The 18191-nt window shown below is 42.5% G+C and overlaps 2 protein-coding genes across 2 annotated transcripts in view; both read left to right on the top strand.

Annotated features, from left to right (window-relative positions):
- The window catches only part of thsd7ba (thrombospondin, type I, domain containing 7Ba), a 131517-nt gene extending 129612 nt beyond the window's left edge, over positions 1–1905 (top strand). The window contains exons 25-27 of the mRNA XM_061088869.1: positions 341–536; positions 1026–1113; positions 1737–1905. Of these exons, the coding sequence (XP_060944852.1) occupies positions 341–536; positions 1026–1113; positions 1737–1818 (366 nt within the window). The 3' untranslated portion in view covers positions 1819–1905. The remainder of the gene's footprint in view (positions 1–340; positions 537–1025; positions 1114–1736) is intronic.
- A 7955-nt stretch (positions 1906–9860) lies between these two features.
- hnmt (histamine N-methyltransferase) lies at positions 9861–17124 on the top strand. The gene is made up of 7 exons (XM_061088988.1): positions 9861–9926; positions 10993–11141; positions 12498–12550; positions 13357–13464; positions 15005–15135; positions 15311–15404; positions 16308–17124. Exons 2-7 carry the CDS (start codon positions 11005–11007, stop codon positions 16667–16669), a joined length of 885 nt encoding a protein of 294 aa, XP_060944971.1. The 5' UTR covers positions 9861–9926; positions 10993–11004; the 3' UTR covers positions 16670–17124.
- The last annotated feature ends 1067 nt before the right edge of the window (positions 17125–18191 follow it).

Below are 18191 nucleotides of genomic sequence, written 5' to 3' on the forward strand. Positions count from 1 at the left end.
TACACCTGGAGGGTTTGTGTGTGTGAAAAAGTGAAATAATCTAAGCTTGACGTTTTACTGCCCCTTAGAGTACCCTTCATGTAACTGCACTTAAAAGTGATTTTATTTAATTGAATTTCAGAAGTTTTTATAGAGATTAAACGCCTTAAATTAATCAAATGTTTAACCCCCCCATCAATCTCTCAATCTGGCAAGTTTATTACCAGCGCTCGGAGGATTCTAGACTTCTCCCAGTACGTGACCTCACATACTGTTTTGTCAGCAGTGTTTGGCGGCAGCAGGAAAAGCAACAATTACACTTGTCTTGTGTCGGCTATGAATGATGGTCTCCTCCTCGCAGAGCGGAGTGTGCGGGTGTGAGCGCGGCTACACCGAAGTGATGACCACGCACGGTTTCCTGGACTACTGCACCAGGACGCCGGGGGTGGACAACCACAAGAAAGCTGACGTGAAGACCAACTCGGGAAGATTAAATCCGGGGCCGTCTCCGGCTCGCGACCTCTTCAACGAGTGGACCCTGCGACCCGTCGGCCCAGGTACTGAAATGGAAATCGTCTCCACGTCTCAGCCAGGGTTGCCTCCTGCTGCCTTTGAACCCCCCCCCACCACCCCCATTGCAGCTTCCAGCATCACAAGGCTGGGGGTGGCCTTTGTTCAGGGTTTTCACTGCTGGAATTATCATTATGGGCCATACAAGTTTATGGAGAAATCTCTGTCTCTCTGTTTGATTGTTCTCATCAACTGCTCATCTGAAGCTTTTCAAACGTAGTTTCAGAGTCTTTGAGGATCCCAAGGAGCTGCAGGTTTTATTTTTTGGGGGATGAGCAGTTCTCAAGAAAACGAACAGCCAGAGACCTCCTCCATTTATTTTAACTGCATATGGTCGTTATGTTTCATTTTGAATTGAGCCACAACCTGCTCCAGCTTGTCAGGCTCTGCAACAGTTGCCCCAGCTGTGCAGGTGAAAGGTTTAGGATTAGGAATATTCACAAACTTGTATTAAATCTGCTGTTTGATTTGAACAGATGGAAGAGTGAAGCTGTGGGTTTACGCCGTGACCGCCCTTGGATTCATCATGATACTCTTCATCGTTACCTTAACATTCCTGGTCTGGTATGTATGCGTTATGTTCCTCTTTAAATCTTCTCTATGCACAATTTAAAGAAAAAAAACGTTTGAGGTCTCACACTGTAGATTAGAGCCAGCTGAACACTGAGGAGCAGAAGAACATACAGAATTCATAATCATTAGAGAGAAAATCTGTCACGTATGAGTCATAGACTGGTGAAAAATTAAATCCATGTTAGCATATGGCACATGGGCATCTAAAATGTCAAAGCACAAGCTTGAGGTAGTTCTTATCATGCAGTTTGTTCAAGTGCTATCTTTGGTTTTTGTCAGTTATTTGTTCCTGTATAAACCGGATGAAACATCATGATTGACAGCTAAAATTGACACGATTGGTCAAGCGTGTGTATCACCAGGACCTCGACGCCGCAGCGACACAGGATCGATACTGGCTCTGGTTCCAAATGATGTCAAAAGCGCAATATGGCCACTGACCGTATCCGGGATAATTTAGCTAATTTTCTGCAAACAAAAAAAAATGATTCATGTATTCAAACCACTTGTCATCCTTTGCCTCTTTGTCACCTCTCTGTAAATTCCACACAAAATTTGGTCTGCAGTGTGCTATGTTGTTTTTATAAGCGGTTCTTTTCTTCTTTTTTTCCCAGTAAGCCATCCAAAACCACCAAGACGTCTCCTCCACCACAGAAGCCCTTGACCCTGGCCTATGACGGTGACATGGACATGTAACCCGGCTGCTGCTCAACCTCACAACGACACGCCCGGCCTCTGACCGACTCCTGACTGCGTTCTGACCTGTTGGAGCCGGGAGACTTTTTTAACAACTGTATTGCAAAAATAGAGCAAATGGACGAAGCTCTCATGTGATCTTCTGGTGAGAGGCGACTCAGCCCGGAGGGTCTGCAGCAGCCATCTCTTCTCCAGGAAGAGGAGGAGCCAAAGCTGATCGAGGTCACAGAGATGTCTCCGGACATAGGAACTGAAGGGACCTGTAGTTTCTTTTTCTTAATTGCTTGCAACATGAACACATAGTTGAAGCACAGTTTGCAACCCACAAAAACACAAGAACTCCTGAAAAGCAAAAGAGGTGGATCCGCAGGTGTCGCCCCCGGAGGTATGAGGGGCCTCCTGGTTAGTTGTCTTGTGTGTGTGTGTGTGTGTGTGTGTGTGTGTGTGTGTGTCGTGAGGGGGACGGAACATCTCCAGGCGGCCGTCACTCATGACATTAAAAAGGACAATGGAGCATTGACATTTGAATTTGTCTCATTAGTGCTGGATCTTTGTAAAGAGAAAATGTCACAAGCCTTTTGGGTAAACAAACAGCCTTTTTTTCAATCTCTGAGAATAAACAAGACACTTTATGCACTATGTTAGTGCTGATTCCCTTTTTTCTTTTCCTTTCAGACGACTTTTTCTAGTGTTTTAATTGTAATGCAAGTTGTTGCTGTCAGATTGTGTTTCGTTGATGATGCCATATGTTGTTGTATATGTGGAAACCAAAAGCAGGCTTGCCTTGAGTTAAACGATTCAACGATGCAGTAAATTCTCCTCCCTGATGCTCATGAAGACACTCGTCCACCGACGACTCAAATTAAGGAACGATGTCAGAAACTGTGTAAACGACTGCCGGGAAAAAAATGGCGCAGGATCACCAGACGGCAACACTGACGGATTCTTTGAATGCAAGTTATCAAATACCAGCATGATGATGATCATACCTCATACACACTTCACTCTCATTAAAGGCAAAACAAAACAGCACCGATTCAAAAACACGAGAGCAGACAGGACGAATTATCCACTTGATCACAGTTTTCATCTGGTAATATTAAACTCGCTGTTATTTACAAGGACGTCTTACTTTAATCATTTTCTTTTGTTACAACATTTATTCAACCAATTGTACAAATAAATACAAACTGGGCTGGTAGAGCGCAAGGATGCAGACTCGTTTTTGACAGTTTTTAATATTTGTTTTGCACCATGAAGATAGGGCTCGAACATTAAAGACAGCAAACACCAAATATTTGTGAGCAAAGTTTAATTGTGAGCTATTTCTCGGGCTCATGCATGAATTTGTATTATTTTATTCAGGCCAAGGGTTTCGTTAATTTAAATTATAACTTTCCTTTTATTCAGATTTCCATGTAGTAAGGCGTCCAGGATTTGTTTAGCGCCAAAACATCATCCAAAATCATCTTGGTGGATCGGAGATTCTTACCCCATTTAACCATTTAGATATGGATTCTCCTGAGCGTCCCTCATGAAACCCAGTGGAGAATTAGATTCCCAACACTTGGTGCTTTCCACTCTCACCAGAGTTTTTACGCTGTTTCTCTTTTTGCCTCCACAAACTTGAGATTTGGTCTCGTGTCATCCGACCTCCCTCTGAATGTATTTTACCAGACATAATCTATAATCTTAATGGTTGTGCAAATATGGCTGTTACATGCTGTAACAACTGTACGTCAACAGCTGATTGTATGTAGGCATGCTTGATTCCTTTTGGCAGAGAGTGCTCCAAGTGGCCTTGCAAAGATTCTGTTTTACCAGTTGCCAAACATTTTAGAGTGGTTTTTTTTTAGGCTGGTGTTTCTGACATTCGGCCGATGAAGGGGCCATGCGGTGAATATGAGGTCAATGTACAACCTAAATGTGAGATGTTTTACATTTTTACATAACATGGCCAACTAATTAAAAAAAAAGTTTTTTGGTCACATTCACATTATGAAAGTATGAACAGCCTCTGACCTGATGAAGAGAAGTCCTCTGGGTTATGTCCCGGAATATCTGAAAGTATGAAATCATCCATTGTTTACAGTGCCATGCTATTTGTGTTACTATTATGTGTACATGGAGAGCTGGACAAAAATGCAAATAAATTGTGAAACAATGTGAAAATAAAATGGTGCATACCCTCTTCTCCTTGTTGCACACCTTCGTAGTTCAGACTCGGTGGAATATTTTTTTTACGAGAGACGCTCCGTCCTGCTGTGATCTTCATCGGCTCCTTGACTCTCGAGTCCTGATAAATTGTAATTACCAATACCGGCTCCGAGGCAGAGCCTGGAATAGATGAGCATCTGATAAGATTCATCTCGCCCTGCAGGCAGATTCCCAGGCTGATATTCCCCGGCTGCACGCCGCTTGTGGGGGGAAACGGTGCTTAAATCTTTTGTTCTCATCTAATTCATTTATTTAAGCCTGTCACTTTTGTTTAAGAGATGGTTGAATTCAAATGCTTGTGTCATGGCCATCTGATCTGTGGCAAAGTCGTGGGACCGATCTTGTCGTGTCCAATTTGTCTCGATTTTTTCACCCTTGTGACGTTTTTTGCAGGTTTCAGTGAAGATATGTGAACAGCTTGGCAACGAGTCTGGTTTTAATCAGGATTCATCTGTTACAAGCGAGATGGATCATCCTAATGAAATGCAGTGTGCTGTTGTTTGGCAGAGCAGAGTGAGAGCTTAACGAATGTTTTGTATGGACGATGCATAACCTCTTAAAGCATCAAGTGTTTATCATCATGTTTTACTGGTTTATCGTGTGATTGTTTGTATCCCACCAGAGCAAAGACGATCCTACAGGTGTCATCCGAGGTGGAGAACGCTCACTGGAGGTCAACAGCAGGAATCAAACCGAAAATAACAGTTGCATGTTGTTTGTGTGCTACTAACCTACTAAACTCACCATCCAGTCAAGGTTAATGAGTAGAACTGATGACTTTTGAAGACAAAAAAACAAATGCAGTTACCTTTGCCTTTATGAACGTGCTACAAAAGCAAACTACATCTGGGCTTTGATGGTGAGGTTTATGGTTTACCCGATGGATGGTCTTTATAAATGACTGGTCAAGGTTGTACTCACATGTCGCCCAATGGCAGCTGGGCTTGGCTCTAGCCCCTCCCCAGGAAATGGATCAATGGATGGAAGGTTTTTACAAGTCTATTGCTGTCTCATAAGGTTTACAACTGTCTCATTTAGCATTGTTTTGGCTGTTTGTTTAAGCCGCGCTTATAGCACCACCAACAGGTGAGAACTTGTGAATTAGCCCAACATCTACTTGATATGTTGTCATATTTTCTCCCAGATATTCATGGCTCCAGAGGAGGAACCTCCCCTCACCTTGATGATCCCTTTAACTTATACGTTCATTAGCGACATGATGAATGTAGTGACTTTGTTCATCACTGAGCCGTTAAACTAGCATCATCATCATCATCATCAGGACCATCGATCAGCTCAGACCACCACCGTGTCGAAGTACAGTGAACAGGGCGCACGGCTGTACACTGTTGTTAGAAATGACCTTTATGTACAGCTTTACTGTGGGGGGGCGGGCAGGTGAGTGGGTGAGGGACGAGGTGGCGTGCGGCTGCCGGAGGAGGCGTGGAGGTGCCTCAGGGGAGGGGCGCCAGGCCAGGTGATTAGCACAGCTGTCACCAGCAAACTAATCACTGCCTCTCTCTTGCGGCTAGATGCCCCCCCACCTCCTGCCCTCATCCTTATTATATCATCGCACAGATAAAAGAAGCAGCAGCACAGTGGGTGTTTAATTTTAAATTTTTGTTCCCTCCTCAGTTATTAACGCTGACCCTATCAGGACCAGTTTTGGTTAGAGGCTGTCCACAAGGATTGGGAGTCGGTGAACAATGCTAACAACTCGGTGAACAATGCTAACAACTCGGTGAACAATGCTAACAGCGATAGCTACGCATACCTCTCTGTGTGTGTGTGTGTTTGTGGGTGTAGAGGTCTGTTTCTGAGCATAAACCTTCAGAGGGATGCATTTTGGTTGGTCCTCACTTTGTCAACTGGGGTGTTAGTTGATTAAGAAGCTTTATCAGGGTATAGGTTAGGGTACGGATAAGGGTTAGGCAGGGGTTAATTTGTGGCGGATCATGCCGGAACAGGATCCGGCACCTCTTGGTTTTGGCCTGCCCGTGTTCCGGGACTTATTTGGGCTGATCCGGTACCTCTCGTATAGAAAAAAATATTATTACAGAGCTGACAACTCTCACGCTTTCGGCGTGTGACACACATCCAATTTGTCACGCCAAAAAAAAAAGTGATTTCTTACAAGTGGCCAATACGTCGATCGCGAATGCTGTGTGGGCCGGCGCCGCCACGCCCCCCCCCCCCCCCCCCCCCCCCCTGACAAGAGGTCCGCCGCTGACGAGGTTCGCTACATCGTCCAGGGCAGGGGGGGCGGCGGCGGCTAAAGACACACCGCCGCTGATATGACGTTTTGTAATAAATCTCTCATTTGATTTTTGTGTTTGCAACTTGTGCAACAAGTTCATTGAGGAGCTGAAGGTGCTTAACGCACAGTACTGGCCCGAGGACGCAGGTGCGCTGTATGGAGAGACTGAGGTTGAGTCGCTGTGACAGCGCTTTAACATTACCAACCCGCGCGCAGTCATACGGGCCTACAGAAAACACAGAGACTCGGAGGAAAAGACATCCCCGATGAACTGATGGAGCTACTTGTTGCTGTCAACAGCATTCCTATTGCGAGTGCTGAATGTGAGCGCGGATTTTCGCAAATGAACTTAATTTACACTCCCAACCGTTCCTCTCTGCTCACATCCACCATATCATCTTTACTCTTCCTAAATCTTGTTGGACCCCCCCTGGCTAAATTCAATCCAGTCCCGTACGTGAGGTCGTGGGTGGCCAAAGGACACAGAACTGCCACAGACACACGCAGTAAAACCTCCGGGAGGAGGAGGAGAATCCGGACATGGTCGTGATGTGGGGTGTTTTGGACTAAATATGATGAGCATACTGTCTATTAATAGGCCGCCGAGCCAATCTTTAAATAATAATAATGGAAGATTTATGTGATTTATTGTAAGCTTTGAACTTTTATTTTTTATGTTGTACAAGTTAGATCTATGTTGAGAAATGAATTGCTGACTGTAAGTCCCACCTGTGTTGATGTGGGCATTTGCCTGTGCTGTATAGCCTAAAATAATTGTAAATTATTGTCATAAAATTTATACCATGGATATTAATTGAAATTAAGGCTTGTAAGTCCCACAGCATTGTCAGTGGGCATTTGCATGTTTTTTTCAGCACCGTTTTCTGTATGCGTTCCGGGACCTGTGCCCGTCTCGTCACCCCTGCGCTGTTATATGTACTTTGCGATCCGGCACCTTGTGATTTACAAATTAAGCACTGGGGTCAGGTATTTAGTTAGCAATAGTGAATGCACTATGCCACAGTGTCCTCGCTAAGATAGGACTGTGCGTGTGTGTGTCAGTCAGTTTCTTTGATCCTGACAAATATCCAGTCATAAATTAGACTGAGTTAGTCAAAACAGATTTCTGCTTCAGCAGCTCCGAGAGGGATTTGATTCCAAAGATGTGAATCTCAGCAGAAAAACAGATTTGTCCTCACTGATTTCTCGTCTTGTGGTAATATTTTCCTAATTATTGGAAGGCCGACACTCTGGGATCTGAGAGTGTGAAGGAACGGAGGTGCACGTTGAGGAATGGATAGATAAGCTTTTCATCATGTGCTCGATCAAAGGACTTTGACGTTCAGCCTGGTCTGAACTCATTCATTACAGGACAGAAAAACAGGTCAAATAAGGTGAAGTCTACTGCTCACCTCATACTCTGGCAACAAGTTTTTAACAAGCGGATCATTGAATTTTGGAAAAAAAAGGTCAGATAATAGAATGCAATTAGAAATGTATTTTCTTCTGGGCAGAGAAATGTAAATGCACCACACAGGAGCAAATAAAGATACAAATTCAATTATGTTAAAAAAGCTGTTACCAATGCCAGTAGTTTGTATTTCAATCAAGAAAGACTTCAGGTGAAAAATGAACACATTTTAATGCTTTGTACAATAAGAGATGAAAGAAATGTGATTTAAATGAGAGTCCATTTGGCCGTTCAGCCCCTTTTGATGTCACCAAGGTTGCTGGAGGTGATTAGGGAGGAGGAGGAGGAGGAGGAGGAGGAGGAGGAGGAGGAGGAGGAGGAGGAGGAGGAGGAGGAGGAGGAGGAGGGTCACAGCGAATCACTGAAATGACAGCTGACAGGAAGCGAGAGGAGCAGATTTACATTTTGACAGTAACAATGTGATTGACTGATTGAGATCCTGACAAAAATCGGACTGGATCATTTTAAACACCCAACAAGAGGCAGGGAGGATGAGAGAGAGAGAATTGTGAATGAATGACACTTAGAGAGACTCGTCCTAAATGAATTCACACTCGGCTTCATTCGTCTAAAACAGAGCTGAACTGTGACAAACTCCCGAAACAAGTTCCGCCTGCATCCAGGGGTCCTGAGCTACCCTGACCCTCCACTGAGCCCTGTGGGAAAGGTCTAAAAAAAGATCTCGTTACAGTCTTCGGACTTAACAATACATCATCAGAGACGACTATAGGCTCCTAAATTCATATCTGCCTAAACTTCCCCCGCTGGAGCATCTCTTCAGATGTGTTGTGCGGCCTAATTACAATCTAATTCGAGTTCTTGGCCTAGTTCCTGACTATCTGACATAATAACCAGTGGGAATTCTGAGTGTCACAGACAGAGCGAACGCTGTGGCATCTCCTTCAGTTTCTGTTCTTGAAGTTAAACATGCAGCTCTTTTTCACGAGTATATTGTGAAAAAACAAAGTTCCACCTCTTATCTTATATAGTCGGTCTTTATTGTATGTGTTTTAGGAGCAGATTACTGCAGAGCTCACATTTCTGCTGACCTTAACCAAAGCACAAAGCTAAAGATTCTCTGATTGTTAAAAATGCACCGGTATCCGTTTAATGAGAAAAGCACGTTTGAACTAATTCTGATAAATATTGTGTCTGTTTTTATTATCGTCAAAGTTACATTTTCTTTGTTCGCTGATGCAGGATCGCTCTGGTTCTGGTGCGACCGTATGCAACAATAATGTGTCTTTGATATGATGGATTACGTCCTTTCTCGATTGGCGTAGCTGCCCCTGTAAAGGACTTCCTGATGGCTCCTTCTATATCAAACACAGGTTATAATCCAACCATAATCTGAAGGGTCACCCGATAATGCCATAGCTTTAAACAGGCTGGAACCTGCGATAACTCTCTCTCTAGGAGGTCATGTTTTTAGCAGTATTAATTAGCAGCATTACACACAAACTAGTTGACGTGCTTTGAGGTCATTTATATGATTTTTTTTAAACCTAAATGTCCGCTACCTACGACCACGGACCCGCGGACCACCTATGTCGGCTAGCTTAGCCATTTAGGGTTTAAAGATGGTGTAAATTATCTTGTTTCAAGTCCAATATGAATGTTGGACTTGCTGACACTTGGATGACACCAGACGAGCAGTATGAGGGCATTTTCAGTTACTTCTGTTGTTTTATTACGTATGTAGTCTGGGTCACCATTGACTTTGACTGTATTGGATTCGGCTGCTACAAAGTTTACCCCCTGAAACTCCAGAAGTGTTGTGTGGACACAAACACTTCACCCAGCACCTCCATCAGCACAGTGGTGAGGAGATGATGAGTGAATGTTCATTTCTGGGTGAACTTTCCCTTTAAGTAGTATGTTGTGTAACCGGGTTGATCGTTTCTCTTGGAGGACTTGCTCCGTGCAGAGGAAGCAGTGGGAGGGTTTCTCTCTCTCTCTCTCTCTCTCTCTCTCTCTCTCTCTCTCTCTCTCTCTCTCTCTCTCTCTCTCTCTCTCTCTCTCTCTCTCTCTCTCTCTCTCTCTCTCTCTGTCTCTGTCTCCCTCTCTCTCTCTCTCTCTCTCTCTCTCTCTCTCTCTCTCTCTCTCTCAGTCTGCACATCTCAGACTGTTCGTGACGCAGACTCTCTCGGCTCTGCGAGACATGTAAGTGTACAAATGTGTTTCTCTCTCCATGTGTCACACAGAAAACACACACACACACAACGTAAATCTACACGTTCACCTGGAGCGAGTAAACGACATGTTCACAGCAGACGCGGAAAGAGACGTGACAGTGCGTGTGTGTGTGTGTGTGTTTGCGCGTGTGTGTTTGCGCGTGCGTGTGTGTGTGTGCACGTTTGACAGATACATGTAACCGCTCACACAGTAAAGATCCCTGGGTGGAGGGACCGAGTGTGTGAACGTGACTTCGTGGGGACACAAACACAATGTGTTCATAGAGAATCAGTGTGAAGACACTGACGTGTTGTGTATTTGTGACAACATGTTTTATTGTGAACTTGTTTTATGCTTTTGTCTCATGTCACATTTCTGTGTCTTTGCTCTATGACTGTGTGATCTACAAGTTGTGTTTGTTTCTTGTTTATCTTCATTTTTCATTTCAACTTGAAATATGCTTTATAATAAAGTGTGTAATAATAATAAAAATGATAATAATAATGAACTGTAATGAGGAGTTTGACAAAGTGTGCTAATAATTGTAAACAAATGATTTATATAGCACCTTTCAGTTTACAAGTTAAAAATGAAAAATTTAAGGCAAACAAACTGAAGCTAATTGAAGGCAACAATACGAGAGAAATGATAATTGTATTCTCTATTTTTTGCTGTTTATTGTGAATTATCTCTTGTCATTTAATGTCTCTACCGATATGGTTCTACAAGTCTGAAATTAAGCTTTACTCTATAACATAAAATAATTTTTAGTGTAGATTAAGATGGGTCCAATCTTGAACATGTGAACTAAACGGGGAAAAGAAACGTGTTAAATCTGTTATTGATTGACTTAAGTTGGTTATATAATGACGTGTATGAAAGTTGAAAAGTTAGACTTTAAGGTGGTGGGCAGTTAATGTTCACCTGCAACAGCAACTGTGGTGGAGCTCAAATAAAACAGGAAAACAAAACGAGAAACCACAAACAAACCCATTTCGTAGATTTTCATTCTGACCTTTGTTGGCCGTTGATGACACTATTTTGTTTTTGCCAGTTTACATGTGCCATGGCATCTCCACTGAAGTGTCTGGTGGAGGATGATAGCAGGTACCTGAAATCCTTCCAGCTCTTCCTGGAGCGCTCCTCTGAGCATCAGTGTATGCAGGACTTCATCCACAACACGCTGCCAGACATACTCGCCAGGTATGAGTGAATTCATAACCACTTTCCACAATAGACCCGAATACATTAGACTCCTGCTGAATGTAATATGCGAGAATAGAATAGTCAATCGTATTCAAAATGAGACTCTGTACAAATACAGTATAGTTGCAGTGTTGGAGTTTAACCTCAACATTTTTGAACAAGTTTAGAAAACTTGACTTGTATAACAAGATGTATATCATCATATAACCAATGTACAACATTCCCTTTATGGAAGAATTAATTTTGAACCTTCATTCAAACTACAAAGTAATATCTGAAGTCTTTTATAAATAGTGTCACTCTTCACCCTTACATGGGTTGTCCACATGTTGGTACTGACAACTTAAGTTTTTATTTTTGTACAGAAAATCAAATCAAAGAATGATACAAGATTATCAAAACTCTCAAAGATTGATATTCTGAAAGATCCAGTCAGACTGTAGTGAACACATATCTTGTGATTTTTGCTGATATACGAGATTACATAAACGGAGGAAACTTTAAAGCGGCAGAGAGTGGAAAACTGTTAAACTACACGGAAAAATTGAGACGGCAATGAAGGCGGATAAAACAAGTAACTTCTTGAATGTGCTGAACAAAAAGAACAACACCAGAGTATCTATTAAAGGAGCCATCGATACCAATGATGAGTGCAGGTTTCTGCCTCATTAGCCGTTAGCTGGCAACTATCAAAAACATCAACACTTCAAACAGAACATCTCATGAATCAAATTCAAAGGACAGACTCACTTGCATTGCTTTCAATTGGATAAGAATCAGTTTATATCCAATGATAATAGTAGTATTATTACTAATGACAATATTATGCTTATAATTACAGCAGGAAACCGTCAGCAGTGTTAGATGTTTGAGCTTGATTACAAAAGAGAGCATGTACTGTTTCTATAGACGAAAAGTAAATAATTTCCTACACAAATGCACATGTATGAACATGCTGAACAGTGTGTACGTTCCTGGGAGCGGGAGTTAGTCATTCCCTCTCTTGTTTGACTATGTTGATATAGGCTGTAGCAAGTGAATGCCATGGTGCAGAGAATCAAGCCAAACCCTTCTTCTCTGAGTGTGTGTGTGTGACAAGTAAATAAAAAGTGTGGTTCAATGGCGTCATTAAAAAATCAAGAAGGCAAGTGACAGAATGCGTCGGGGCACTAATCACAGCCTCCGTGTTTGGAGATGCTTCAGACACGAGTTCGGTGTCGGGCAGCATCGACAGATACAAGCCCCCAAAAATGTTAAACCGCATTTGGCAGCTTGCAGGAGGTGAATTTAAAGTCTTCTCTTTTCTGTAGAGTCAATGCTTTTTTTCCTTCTCCTCCTCTGCTCTCTCCTCAGCATCGGAGGTGGAAAGTCCCATCTGAATGTCATCGGAGTTGGAAGTGGAGCCGGTAAGAGCACAGGTTTTTATAGGACACTTTCCCTGCTGAACTTATGTTCTGTGTGACAAGGTAAATATCAGCCGTGTCCTCAACGGCAGACAGCTGAGGTGAGGAGGCGTTGTTGCATTAGCTCGCTGTAACCACTCCGATTGCACCGCTGTCATTTATGGCCCTGGCACTAAAAACCTTTACCCTTATTATCACTGTCAAGGGTTTGTATGCGTCTGTCCGGCCGCCAGATTAATCTTTAACCTCGGTGCAGACAAGGCGACCTCCCCAGGCTGTAGTTTTACGGCACATTGTTTCCAGAGCTCATGATACAGCAAGGTTAATTTGATCTTGAGCAAACTGACTACCGGCCCAGGAGGTGCTGTTACCCTCCCCCCCTGTGTCAAAGCCAATTTAATTTACCTGAGCTGTCATGTTGGTATCATAATGTAGCGCTGCTGCAGATCCTCTAATGGACTGTAAAGTCTCTCTGAACGACCGCAAACTCCCCAGTAAGTTATTATTGGATCTAATCAGAAAGAGTCGACATCTGTCCGCGTCGGCTTCTCCGCTGAAAAAGATTCCTTCGTACGTGGCGACTTGTCAGCTTTAGTCAGACCAGGAACAAAATCGATATTAAAGAGAATATCATAGTGGTGACCTGTTCCATAAATGCAGCCTCTGCACAACTGTCCATTACTATTTGTTATTTCCTTGTCCCACTTGGACTCGAGCATCGGGATGATGTGCTGGTCTTCAGAGTTCTTTTTTCTTATTCCCAAAAAATAATGGGTGGTTTTCAAAAAACAACTGCTTTATACCTGTAGGTGAGATTGACCTCCAGATTCTCTCTGAGCTGCGAAAGAAGCACCCAGGGGTGACTGTGGATAACGAGGTGGTGGAGCCCAGCAGCCAGCAGCTACATAACTACAAAGGTACGGCCTCTGTCCACACACACGCACACACACACGCACACACACACTCTCACACATGCCGCAAAATCATACTGCGTCTGTATATCCACACACCCCTCAAATATGTTTCAGTATTTAATTTAACAGGAAAAAAAAGGTGTTGTTCTACTTATTGTATTTCTTAATGGGGATTTTTTTTCTTTAAAGCAGCTCATGGCTTTCGCACTCATGCATTAGTAATACAGTTATCCGTGTAATAGGAGGAGGAGTTCCTTCAACCACCTCGCTCAAGCCCTTGTGTCAGCAAGTATTCACTCCTCTGATGTGTCTTTGATTCAAACTCTGAATCCCCAAACGGCTCAGAGTCGGCTGCAGATCCACGCTCTGCTCCTGCCGGTTACTCTCTTATTCACATCATGTATTTCGAAACCCCGAGCCAATGAAAGTTTCTCGATAATCTTCCGCTTCCTCGTTTTTTCATCCTTCGGGTTCATCTTTAATACATTAACACATTCTGTTCGTTCTGTTCTCGCGCCAACCCCCCGGTTTCTCAGGTTGTCTCTATCAGCTGTATTGTTCGACTTCATGGGCAGCTCCCTCAGCTTCCTCACTGTTGACAGACGTCTTTGGGAAAACTTTTGTGATTTCAAGACTTGCTCCCTCTTGCTCGACTTGAAACGGCAGCTCACAGGCAGCTGCTGTGTGTGTTTTCAGAATCGTGACTCATCCAGACAGTTCATCAGGTGCATGTGTAACGGCCGTGCACTCTCTCTATCAGGCTGTGTGATGTAACAGCCTCTAACCCTCACCTCTGTAGTCTGGTTAGAAGTCATGTGAGGTCTCTAACAGCCAACTTCTTACTGGTAAGATTCAGAATTTGATAAGACACAGAAATAAATGACCTCTTAACAATAAAATCGAATTTATTCTCATAGTTTTTGCAGAGCCAGGAACAGCATACAGCTGACTGGTAACGGTTTGAGAGCCAGCAGAGGGCGCTCACCAGTCCAAGTATGAAAATATGAATACGTTATAGACACTATTAAGTATTAAATGCAGATAATGACACTTAAAAGAATGTAATGATAAGTATTAGCAAGTGGAATCATTAACCTTGCTAAACATAGTATCTTAAGTTTATTTTTAAACATCTTTCTTGTAAAACTTTTATCCTCACTTTTCCTTCTGCCATGAATTAAGACTTTTGCATATTTGCACATGTAAAACTTGCAGTAGCTCACTCAAAACCTTTTGCATAAACTGTACTGGAAGATATACCATTTTTTGGAAGCACAATACTAGTGTAATAGCTTTTTCTCAAATAATTTCCCCTTCCCCAAAAAATGATCTCTTGTTGGTGCCAATCGGTGTCCATTGGTATTAATGATTATTTTTTCAGACTACATGTTGTATTTCTGCAAAGTAGAATATAGTAACGTGTCATTTGCACAAAGCAAGTTGGAATAACAACACAGATTCAGTTTGTTGGGGGACGCGGTAACTTTTCTGAGTGAAAACAGTGACGCGTGAATTGAACCAACTGTTTGTTCCCCGTCTGCAGTTTTAGTGTCACAGAAACCAGAGCTGGATTTCATCAAATTCGCCTGGAACAAGATGACTTCCTCTGAGTTTGAGGAGCACTGGAAAGTGAAGAAGATGACAAAGAAAGCCGACTTCATCCACATGATACAGGTCTGTGTTTTTTTCACATTGCGGCGGCTCTGTATTTTTGACACATCCAGGTCATAATCATCTGGTCGTGCTGCGCAGCAATTAATCCCATTAGAACATCTGTCTAGCGCGGCGCTATAATTGGACGCAGTTTGACTCTAGTCACCAGCTCATTATCTGTGGTGAAAATCGACAGATGCTGTACTACGTGAAGGATCCTGCAGCGACCATCAACTTCTTCCAGAGTCTCCTCGACAAGAATGGGAAGCTCATCATCATCCTGGTCTCTGGTACGTTCACGGATCATCACATTTGATCCATATGTGGTGAGTGCTGCAGGCAGTCAATGTACTGAACCTCATGTTTATACAGGACATGCAGTTCATATAGGGATGAAAAACCAGTTCAACCATGTAACTCAGTGAGAAACTACTACCGCTGAAACATAGAGGAAATCCCTCTCTTGCATTCGGGTTTACACTTTTCATATGGAGAAATGTTTTATTCCAATAGTGATATTTTTACTTCTGTTAATGTGGCTTTTTTTATTTTGGCAAACCATCATCCATCGCTGGCAGCACGGCTCAAGAGATGTTCAGGTCATCTGTCAGTTGGTCTGTTCACCACTTTGGTCCAGACTGGGATATATCAACAACCATTGAATGTGTTTTTTATGAAAGTTGGTGCAGGCAGTCAAGGTCCACAAACAATGAATCCTATTGACTTTGGAAATCTCCTGACTTTTCTCTTAGTGCCACTAGCAGGTCAAACTTTAATGTATTTAGGAAAATATCTTAACATCCAGTTATTGCTAATTGGCAACTTATACACATTTTAACTCGCTAAACTAAGATGGTGCCAATGTTGGACAATACCTGATAAAGATCTGCATGTTGCAATTGCGTGCTAGCATGCTAATGTTAGTGTTTAACTTAAAGCACCACTGTGCTGTGTCTTGCTATTGACTGACAGAGCTCCTAACGTGGTTCTAAGACTTGAGGTATTTGGACGCTCAGTCAAATCAAGCCTGTTCCAAAAACACATACATGGCATGTAATGGCCGATGAAAGTTTTCGAGTTGGTGTGTAAACGTGATTGTCACATTTATTTTATTAATCGTGCTACAATTTCAGACGTAGGATACAGACTTGGTGGACAAAGACCATTTAGTCTTGTTTTTATGTCTTTTCCAGAGGTGAGTGGTTGGGGGAAGCTGTGGAGAACCTACAGGCACCAGCTCAGTTACTCAGAGATCAGTCAGTGTGTGACCACTGGAGACATCAAAAGCTCCCTGGACTCCAAGGGAGTGCGCTACCAGAACTACGAGCTGCCGTCTCAAATGGATATCACAGAGTGTTTCACTGACGGGGATGAGAAGGGGGAGCTGCTGCTGGACTTTCTCACCGAGGTGCTGGACTTCAGTAAGACGGCCTCGTCGGAGCTGAAGGCCGGAGTCCTGGAGCTGCTCCGACATCCAGACTGCAGCACGGAGTCCAACGGCAGAGTTATCTTTAATAACACCCTGGGAGTGATAGTCCTAGACCAGCTCTCCTGAATACACTCTGTAATGTGAACGTGAAATTTGCACTGTGATGATAACATCGTTTTAAACAAGATGATTTAAAATGACACATTTTTTACTCAACTGTAATTAACAAGCTTTTAGCATATGTGTGAAACACCTTGTCTTGGATTGTCTTGAATTCACTGCACTAAATGAAATATTTCAAGTTTAATTTTATATGTTTTCTAATACAACTTATATTTGGTTGATATGGTAATATTTATTAATTTTATATGATTTTCTATGCTTGAATGAATATGGGCTAAGTGTTTGTCTCATTATCACGATCCTCTCAAATTCTCCAGCAAAGTGAAGATCAGAGCTTTGGATTCTTGCACCGTATAATTTGAATGGGAGCAGACTGTGCTGCCAACACCATTACACAGCTGCGCTCGTTGGATCATGATATGTTGGAAATATGAAAATAAATGGGAAATTGAAAATGCCATATTTTCCATGGAGATATAAGTCTTAATTTTAAATAAGCTGAATGTTCCTGTGAGAGTGTGTGGAGCATTTGGATATAGCAGTTGAATTTACTTGCAAAGTTAACTTGATGGGGTTTTCTATTTTCTTTATTCTCCTTTCCTTGCTGCCCATAGACGCACTGCCAGTAAACTGTACTGTAAAGATCTTCGTGATCACCATAATCACTATATAAATACAGACCACGTAACTAACTGACGACGTAACTCAAATGTTATTAAATTTTAAAACCACATATCTTTTCACCTGTATGTGTGATAAGAACGTGGTCTTTTTGTCTGTTATCACCCAGAACAAATGTTCCTGATTTAGCTGAAGTATTGGCTCCATCTTCAGGGCAGCATTAGTAACTGTGGACTGTAAATACAGGGATTGGCATATAATGGGTCTAGATACAGGACATATAAAACTAATTAGCAGAACATTGACTAGTGCCACAGTCAAAATTACAAAAAAATGTGAATACTTTTTTGTGACACACATACATAGACACAACTAGACACATGTCACAAATAATAACTACTACTTCTAATACTCCAACTACTACTTATACCACTAATAATAATAAGAAGAAGCTAAATGTATTTTATAAATGTGGGAAAAAAAACAAACCCTTGTCTGTATGGGATGCCTAGACTTCCTGCACGTACCCACACACATATACATTAAATTCAAGCACACACCCAGAGCTACAGTATCTGCAATAACCTGGAATTATCTGCAGCAGTTTATTGAACTGCTTTTCTACTGGTTGTCTTCGACTGCACCAAACCGAGCCAGATCTGTCAGCTTCCTCTTTCTAACGATCCTGCCTGAGCCGTGTTGCTGAGACCTATTGTGTTAACGTCTTCAGCTCCTCTGATAGAGATCTCTCCAGAGAAGACAGCTCTCCAGGTCAGCTCATGAATAGTGCGCTTTGGTGTGTGCCCCAGACAAGCTCATATTTGATCAAAAAAAAACTCAGCCACCAATAAATAAGACAATGAGAAGCGTGTCACCATGGCAATGTTAGAAATAAGATTGTTTT

This window comes from Limanda limanda, chromosome 16, assembly GCF_963576545.1.
Source record: "Limanda limanda chromosome 16, fLimLim1.1, whole genome shotgun sequence".
Lineage (NCBI taxonomy): Eukaryota > Metazoa > Chordata > Actinopteri > Pleuronectiformes > Pleuronectidae > Limanda > Limanda limanda.

What these genes read in the sequence shown, in the direction of transcription:
- hnmt (XM_061088988.1), top strand. Translation starts at nt 11,005, where the DNA reads ATGGCATCTCCACTGAAGTGTCTGGTGGAGGATGATAGCAGGTACCTG. An exon ending in CGGAGTTGGAAGTGGAGCCG is followed by an intron (nt 12,551 to 13,356) that starts GTAAGAGCACAG and finishes TTATACCTGTAG; the next exon opens with GTGAGATTGACCTCCAGATT. An exon ending in ACTTCATCCACATGATACAG is followed by an intron (nt 15,136 to 15,310) that starts GTCTGTGTTTTT and finishes GAAAATCGACAG; the next exon opens with ATGCTGTACTACGTGAAGGA.